Source organism: Lotus japonicus, chromosome 1 (genome assembly GCF_012489685.1).
Source record: "Lotus japonicus ecotype B-129 chromosome 1, LjGifu_v1.2".
Lineage (NCBI taxonomy): Eukaryota > Viridiplantae > Streptophyta > Magnoliopsida > Fabales > Fabaceae > Lotus > Lotus japonicus.
This window is the reverse complement of record NC_080041.1, coordinates 68067649-68076923: the sequence shown is the minus strand read 5'-3', so window position 1 is coordinate 68076923 and position 9275 is coordinate 68067649. Positions and strand designations below refer to the sequence as shown.

Here is a 9275-nt window from a genome sequence, read left to right as displayed (position 1 = left end):
ACGAGTGGAAGAGACATTTATAGAGTCTTGAAAGTGTGGAATATTTTTTGGAGTAATTGACCTGCTAGAATATGGTAAAGTCGTGAACAATTGGGTAAACATTAATTAAAGAGTGTTTATACCACTTTTTTTTAAGATAGTTTTTTTTATAAGTAATTGTTAGTTGTTAGAAATGTTAGTAAATTAATTTATCATTGGGTTTGAACCCGGGACCCTTCACCCCACCCAACCCTTATGTCTTTAGCTTTTTAAGATAGTAGTAGTAACCAAGAGATGAGAAAAAGTAATAAATGCTTCCTAATTAATCTTTTGGTTTTAAAATAACTATATTTTATTGTATAAATTATTTGATAGCCGGTCACTTTTCGAGTGTCAACTATTTCAGATTTAAGATTTAGTCAGAGCTCTTTATCTTTCTCTTAAAGTGTATTTTGCAATGATTAAACTCAAGCGTTTCTCACACACTCAATATGTGTTGTTAGGTGAGCTATCCATCTTAGATATATTAATATTGAGAAAATAAATTATATTATTTTATTACAATTGTCCACTTAAAATACGAAGAATAAATTAAGAGAGTTAAAAATATACTTTAAAAGATAAAATTTAAAATATTAAATATGTTTCAAAAATTTAACAACATTAATATGACAAAGAAACTTTTTCTTTCTAGAGAGTTATTTTAAAATAACGTGAAGATATGATAAAAACAAAAGTGTATATAAATATTGTTACTATTTCCATAGCAAAAATCAAAGCTGTTCGGTGATGGGAAACTTTTTGACCCGGACCCTTTGTATATTTGAGCTGTGGAATCTCTCTTCTTATTTCTTTTTATGTGGTAGGTTTGAGTTTCATTTTTTATTTAGCATGCGTGGTATGAGTCTTCATTAAGCTATTCAATTAAATTAAACTTGAAAACCTCATCTAAAACACTAAATAAACTGACAGTATATAACGTTTTTATTATAGGGTTGTCTAAATGACCCATGATAAAGTTTGAGTTAAATAACTAATCATCCAATCACATTGGAGATAAATGAGTTAAAAATAAATTAATAAATAAAATATATAAATTTCAACTCACTTATCTCCAATATGGTTAGATAATGAGTTATTTAACCCAAACTTTATCATGGATCATTTAGACAACACCTTTTATTATAAAATTAGATTCAAGTTAAGGGAAACATTATGTGGCACGACCACACATGCTGGGCACGACTTGTACTGTTGCACACCTAGTGCATTCTAAAACTTTTTATGTAAACGCAATAGGTTTGGGTTTCATTTTTTATCATATAAAATTTTAGTGTACATGAAATGGGTGTTCATTAATCTACTTTGCAATTCAAAAGTTAATCATGATGACATTGAAATGTACATTTATTAGATCATATTTACCATGAAATTAAAAAATTGATTAAATTAAATTTAAATAGAGCATATTTGAATCCTCTCTCTCGCGAATTCCCTCTCTATCCATGCAAATATCATATCTATTGGATGTATCCAATGATTCAAATAGATCAATAATGAATATAAGGCATTAAACGTTGTCACTTTTTCAAGCAGTTGAATGTTATGGAGATACATCTATAACATATCAGTAATGATATATACACACCTTCTTATTTATACACTTCATTTCCACCTATTTTTATTTCTATCTCTCTCCTTTTATCATCTATCACATCTTATACTTTTTCTCTCTTACTTTTTCTTTACTTTCTATCTCTCTCCTCCTCCACCTCTTTCCACCTTAATTTAGAGGTGTGGACAAATAATTATTGATAACTCCATATCTCACTCACTATGTCAAGACGCTCACACAGTACACCATCATGTATCAGTGTCTATCGCATTGTCCGTCCGGCCAATTGCAACGGTCATCGTGATCATCCCATCACATCACCACCTACTCACCTAGAGCACAAAATCAATATCTTGTCCCTAACCACCCTAGGTCTTCTCTTGATCACTTATCCACTTTTGCTTAATAACTTTTTTTCATGTCCATGCTTTATCTGATGTTGAATTCTATTTTATTTTCTCGTCACTGATAATTCTTTGTTCTATCTTTTTACCTGCAGTAGGGGTTGAAGAATTGGATTTTGACTTATATATTTTATCTTCTAATTAGTTGAATTGTTGTTTTTGCTCTTGCGTTCCCTCCGCACAGTTGTAAAAAATGTTAGATGTCCTTAATTCAAAATATTTGTATTACACACACATAATTAAATTAAGTGTTTCCATGTGGCCTATAAAAAAAGGTGTTTCCACCATAATTCCTGGCTGTAAGAGTGCTTCTTTTGGGCCTACCAGTCAGACTATACCATCAGGCCCACATTGATCTCTATCACAATGTCATGACCCATGAGAGACATGCTTGCAGTTTATAAAGTTCTACTCTTTGTTTGAGATGTTTGACGACGACAAGGATCATCCATTGACTTGAATTGAAGATTGGTAATTACCAACCACAGATTCCAGATTTCTGGTTAGGAAAGATCAGATAGCGAAAGTCAAAGGTAATTCCTCTTCCAATATACTACCGCTTCAAGAGCGTGACTCTTTTTTATTTATATAAACCATTTTACAGTCTCTCTTTGATTCCGCAAAGAGGATAGATATGAACTACGTAAATAAAAATGGAAAAGAAATGGCTTCGCTCCTCTCCTTTCAGTCAAGTTACTTCGTAACTCCCTTCTGGAACAAATTACTGCACTTCGCCCAAGACTCGATTCGCAAATTGGTCCGACTCGTAATTCACTTCTAACTCTGAAATCCTATGTTCTTGCAAGACCCGTTCGAATAAGGGAAAACTCCGATTTATTTATCTTCTATGAATGCACGAGCATTCAAAGGTGTCTATTGGTGGAGCTACTGGCCATCAAATATTTGGGCTTGATGAGTAGTGAAGCTACCTATAATTCTATTGGTTATACAAACACATTGTTGCAATGAAACTTTGGTCAGTGAGTTGTGACTCTTCTTCCTCTCTTCTACGCTGCAGACACACAGTTCATCTTTGGGCCTGAAATGGGAGGCTACCTTTGGGCTCCACCTAATAATAATACAGCCCAATGTTAAAGTATCCACCCGCCAAAACGGGCAGGTTCTTTTTTAGGACCAAAACAGAAAAAATTCCACACACCAAATGTTTACTATTTAGAGCCTGTTTGTTAATTTTCCATTTCAATAAAAAAAAAAAAACGTGTTTAGCATACACGGTAACGAGTGCTGTTTCGTTTGGATATAAACCCGTTTGGAAGAATTTATTTGAGCTTATCTGATAGCATAAACGCTTATGTCAGTATTTGAGAGAGCTTCGATCTGTAAACAACTTATGACCTACCATAAGTTGTTTTGAGCTTATTTTCAAAAGCTATTCAGAATAGCTTATAAAAAAAGATTATACTTATATGTAGCTTTTTGACAATTAAGTGCAACTAGCAGCCTGAATCAATACTATCCTAGAATGTTTTTTCAGTTATAATACTTATATGTAGCTTATTTTCAATTTATTTCATTTAAAAAAAAATAGCTTATACATAAGCGATTAATTAAGCTGTTTTTTCAAACTTGACCATATTTCTATTGAGTAAAACTATGCTTTCAAGTTTTAGAAAAAATACGTTATCAATTTTTATTTTATTTTTGAAATTGTAGGTTAAACGTTCATTTACAATATTCCACATTTTGAAACTTCACATTTATATTACGTATCTTGTTTGCGGTTATTTGACTTTTTTTTATGAAATTTATTTGGCATGTTGGAGACATCTAAGTTATAAGTGTCATGACATTTGGTATTTTTTTTCCACCTTTTTGAATATTGATTAACTTCGACTATTTCATGTCATTTGCTAATGGGATTTGATGTTTTTTTTTTAATCTTTGAATGTCATTTAATTTATGTAGTACTATTTTTTGCTAACTGGTCCAATTTGTGTCATTTTCATGCTATTTGGTACTATAACATACTTATTGTTGTTTTTTTGATTCTTGATAATTTTTTCAAGATTTTTTTTATATTTCAGGTATAATATTATTTAAATATAGTGAGCCAATCAACTCACGTCTGATCCAATATGAACATTGTTGGGTTGGTTTGGGTCGAGTTTGAAGGAGAAAGTTCATGAAAATCGATTCAACCCAACCAAACAGTTTTGATTGATTCTAGATTCTATTTAGACTAAAAATATATTCAACCTAACCCATGTGCACCTCTAGCCATGACAACCAAAATAAAGCCTTAACTCATCCAAGTAGCTAGCCAATAAAAGGTAAAGTTGATAGAATTAACTACTTGCAATGACTAAACAAATGTGAAACACTTTCTTTGCTATTCATATACGCATTTGATCATTTCAATACTTAAGCATTGTTCATTTGCTTACATATTTCTCTTCTAAGACTTTGAAATAATCTCTTTAATCTTGAGCTAATTTGAGTGTTAGAGTGTTTTTTAACAAGTACGTTTTTTGCTATAGGTTCATACTGTCTCACTACACTCTTCGCCTAAGTCATCTTCATACACAACCACACCTGAAGTTGGGAACTCCTCTAACAATTTCTGGAAGAACACGACTCACTTCTTTTATATTCCTATATTATTCATTTAATCATACAAATGAAATTATATATATATATATATATATTATAATTAGTTAACTACAATACCATATTAATTAAGGAATAAAAAATAGTTAATAATTTAGTAATTATTATATCAAAGTTCTATTTACATCTTATATTTACTCTAGTAATTTCGGTTGGTGAATGGGGAAGTTTATTCATTTGATGAGTGAATTTTGATATTGATTTTACATACAAATATGAGTATTTTTTATTTAAATATTGGCTGGTTATATTTATTTGACTTTAGAAGTATAGAATAATTTCTCAAAAGAAGAAAATCAGAACAATCATCTTTTCTCTAACCTCAAGCACTTGATAATGGCTGCAGACCGCTTGGCCCATCAAGGCAAGTGGTAAGAGATGGTGTGCCTCGACGAGTCTGGCGCCAGCCGCCCTCTAGCTTGATTAATTCACCTCTTGCTGCAAGATTATGCTCTAGTTTAGTTGTTTGTTTTCTTTCCCTTATGTAAAAGAAATAAAAAACCCTCAAGCACTTAATAAAACATTGGGTTCAATCAGGGAAAACAATTAATAAGATGGCAAAAATTTAACACACTAAACGAATCAATAATGACTAAATGAGTTCAAGAAATGTATGCCATAATTTATATACCAAGAGTAAAAGCAACTAAGAAAATATATGCATGAAATGTAATTGCCAACGACGGTGATACAACTTTGCTTCTTGGAAGAACAAATTAGAGTAGCAGAGACCCAGAAAGCATGGGAAAATTGAGAATTATGGTTCTCAATTTTTATTTGGGAAAACTTGTGTCATTATCATAATTAACTGGTTTATTGTGCAAATAGATTATTTTATAAAATGAATATTATGAAAATATAAATAAAAGAAATAGTGAAATGAGTTAGAATATATAAAAACACATGTTACAGTATTATTGTAACACCTCATTAAAGATAATTTTACCCAAATTTTACCTAGGTTCATTTATACAATCTCATATAAAATATTTTTTGGGGCACACATGACATTTGAATACCTCTAATTAAGCTGAGTTAATTGCAAAACAAATACTCCAGCCATGAGTATTGAGTGGTGTAATAAGGTGCGTTGTTGCACAAAATATCAAAGTCAAAGTAGGAGGCGACGCTTGACCGTTTTAGTGGTTAAAATGTACCTTTTGAGTTCTTGTCCCAGCCCGCCGCCGTCAGCGATGAGTGGTGTCAACTTTTGATTCTTTTTTTTTGAAAGGAGCTTTTAATTTGATTCAAGTAATACAATATTTAATTAACTGGAACTTATTTTTGTTATTCATACGCTTAATTTAAATTTAAATTATTAATTCCAAGAAAGAAATGAACCTTTTCTCTCTTCATATTTTACAATTAAAAAATGTATCTCTTTCGAAATAATGCGCAGGCTTCTGAGATATAATGAATATATAAACGAATTTTTTTATTTTTTGAAAGAGAATATATAAACGAATTAGTTACGTCTATCTTTTTTGTGAAAAATAAAATCAAGTGATGAAGGGGTTGTTTAAATGACTCATGATAAAGTTTGGGTTAAATAACCCACCATCCAATCACATTGGAGATAAGTGAGTTGAAATTTCTATATTTTATTTATTAATTTATTTCCAACTCATTTATCTCCAATGTGATTGGATGGTGGATTATTTAACCCAAACTTTATCATGGGTCATTTAGACAACCCCAGTGATGAAACATAGAAGAAGTTAAAATAGAAATTAAACACGTGTATGATAGGCTACCACACTTTTCGCATACGTTTGAATTGATATCTTCAACTTCATTGGCTGGTTGGTAGTGAAGTAGTCAACTACTCTAGAAGGATACGTATATGGCTTGAGTTACGTTCACATTTGTGGACACAGAAGTCCAAATGATCTTTACTTTCTCATCCTATTTTTTGACTGCTCCTCTATTAATTGGTTATAATAAGATGTTAGTGCGAACAATTTGAAAAATTGGATTAATTAACAATGATAAAAAAGAGAGAATGAAAACGATAGTGTTACATTTCATTAAATCAAATTACATCATATACTATCAAAGAATGAAAATATAGTGTCGGAATGATAGTTGTAGTAAGAGTTAAGAAACATAGGAGTTGAGTGAGAGAAGTCTAGGGAATGAAGGGTGCAACTTTTTTTTTGATATAAAAAACTGAAAAGATAAAATTACAAATATTTCCTTTAAATTCATGGTTTAGAAAATTATTTTTGTATATTATATTAGAAACACTGCTTAATTGATTTAAGTGTGTTCTCATGGTTAATTTCTTATATCAATATATGTTTTTGTTGTAAAAAAAAATGGTCTAATAATCCAAACCAAACTAATTTTTATTGATTAGGCAATTTTTTTTGAAATTGATTTGGCAAACTAGACCACGGTAAATTTGAGATAAACCAATTACAATAAGTCTTTGTATTTATGAACCTGCAATTTTGTTTCCGATTTCTTTTGATATTTAAGTATTTATTTTATAATTGTATTTGGTTTTGGGATTGGGATTGGGAATGGGCAGGATTGATTGCTTTTGTGTGCTTCTTGTTCTGGTTCATTTTCCCTTTTTTTTCTAGTTTGTTTTATTTAATTGGTTTCTTCTCTTTGTATTAAGGGTGTTGAAATACCCCCTGTACTCCATTTTCATGTAATTTTAGCTTATAAGAAAAGATTATAAATGATTTGGTACATTATCATTTTTTAAGTATATACGGTGATCTTAAAGTTCTCTAACTTATTTTCCGATGTACCAAAAAAAAAGTTCTCTAACTTACGTTATAGGGTTCACTACTGCAAAAGGCTCTGGTAGCATGTCCCAGATAGCAGTTCTTCAGAATGACAACTATATATTGATATTTTGCAAACACTGAGTTGCAATCAAATTATAACCGCAAACTTTGAGAGAAATATTGAGCTAGGTAGCCGCTCGATCGGTAACCTCTTCTTGTGACAGTACCATCTTGCTTAAAGGCAGGTTGATCTACTAAAATATTTTAAAATATAAAATATCATTATAGTTAATATAAAAATGGCAGCCTATAATTAACCACGAAGTCTAATTAAGCTATTAAAAAAAAGTAAATGCACCACTAAAATTTTCAAAAAAATGACCGATAGATTAGCGGATTGTTGGCGAGACGAGTTTGTTGGTTGAATCGTTTAACCCATTCACCTTACCCGGAGTAAATGGGTTGACTCTTGGGTCAAACTCACTTTATTATCCCTTATGTCTTTTTTTTTTTTTGACCAAGGTATCTCCACAGTCAATAGCCGTGAGACTAATTCATCGCCCCACAGTCAGCGCACTAAATGGTAGGGGCAGGCCAATGAATTTTTTTATTCGCAAGAGTTGAAACTTGAAACAACATATCTAGCTATTTTTATTTGCCATAAATACCCGTAAGACCAATTAATCTTTTAGCCACACAAACAAAAACAAATTCTAATGACTTTTCTCATATATACGTGTATATAAATTTGTTTCCAGTCTTATATAGCACTACCCTAAGAAAGATCCAAACTCATATGCATGTCCTACATCATCTACATCATCTGTTATTCTATTGTATATACGTAAGAAGAAAAAAAGGAAATAAGAAACATCATCAGGGAAAAGGAATGAAACGGCAAGGATGAAACAATAGTAAATTGCTATGAATATAATTTGTCAACGACAATTAAACTGGATACATATATAATATATAATTCATAACTAAAAATACACCTCATATAAACATACAGCTTTGGTGTTCCTAGCATTATTGGGTTCAAGAGGAGTAGAGGACCCTATCAATGAATCATAAACGTACATGCATTACAGTTTCTCACTATTTATTACAAAATGGTACACTAGCTCTACCCAAAATAAAGGATATAAAGAATAACACAACTTGGCACATTGGTGAATGAACCTTGACCGTGAACTCTTATCAGTAATGGTAGACATAAACATCGTATTCCACAGTTGCATCTCCTGTGGTGAAATCAACTGAATGAAACTTGCCCTCAGTATGCCCACGAGCAAGTCGAAAAGCTCCAGTGCCACCAACAATGGCCATTTCCCTCACAGGGTACCGCATGATCATGTTCCTCCCCATCATACATAGCGTGCTTCCGTTAAACTCTCCCTCAGAGAAAGCTAATGTCATCACCATCATAAGCCCCATGTCATCCGGAGTGTTCTGAGATATCGAGGTGTAAATCCCCTGTGCGGTTCCCACGAGCTTGGAGTCACGCTCGGGCCCCTCAGTCAAGGGGTCGTCCATGGCCACCACCGTTCCGAACGGGAGGGAATTTGGGGCCTTCCCGTTTGGCTCGGCCACGATGACCATGCTCGGGTTTGGGCCCGCGACAATATCATGGAAGTAAAAGTGGAGGTGGGTGAGCTTCTCTTCACGGAAGCCCAATAGTGTTGGTGATATGGTTTTAGAGTAAGAGGCTGTGACTACGGAGGAGAAGAGGAAAATAAGGTTCAATGAGATAAAGAAAGTGGGCATCAAAGCTTTGGATTTGGCCATGGTAGGTGTCAATGAAGTAAGAAAAGTAATTGCCTGATGTATTACACCTAGCTAGCGTGTGAGAGAAAAGAGAGATCAATTCCTGCTTCTTGGATGTCTGTGGCTGGCTTTCAATTAGTT

General features: G+C 32.4%; 1 protein-coding gene across 1 annotated transcript; it reads right to left on the bottom strand.

The window, feature by feature from the left end:
* Positions 1–8271: 8271 nt before the first annotated feature.
* On the bottom strand, positions 8272–9275 carry LOC130742227 (pterocarpan synthase 1-like). Its single transcript, XM_057594441.1, has one exon. The coding sequence runs from the start codon at positions 9153–9155 to the stop codon at positions 8568–8570; it is 588 nt and encodes a 195-aa protein (XP_057450424.1). The 5' UTR covers positions 9156–9275; the 3' UTR covers positions 8272–8567.

What these genes read in the sequence shown, in the direction of transcription:
- LOC130742227 (XM_057594441.1), bottom strand. Translation starts at nt 9,155, where the DNA reads ATGGCCAAATCCAAAGCTTTGATGCCCACTTTCTTTATCTCATTGAAC.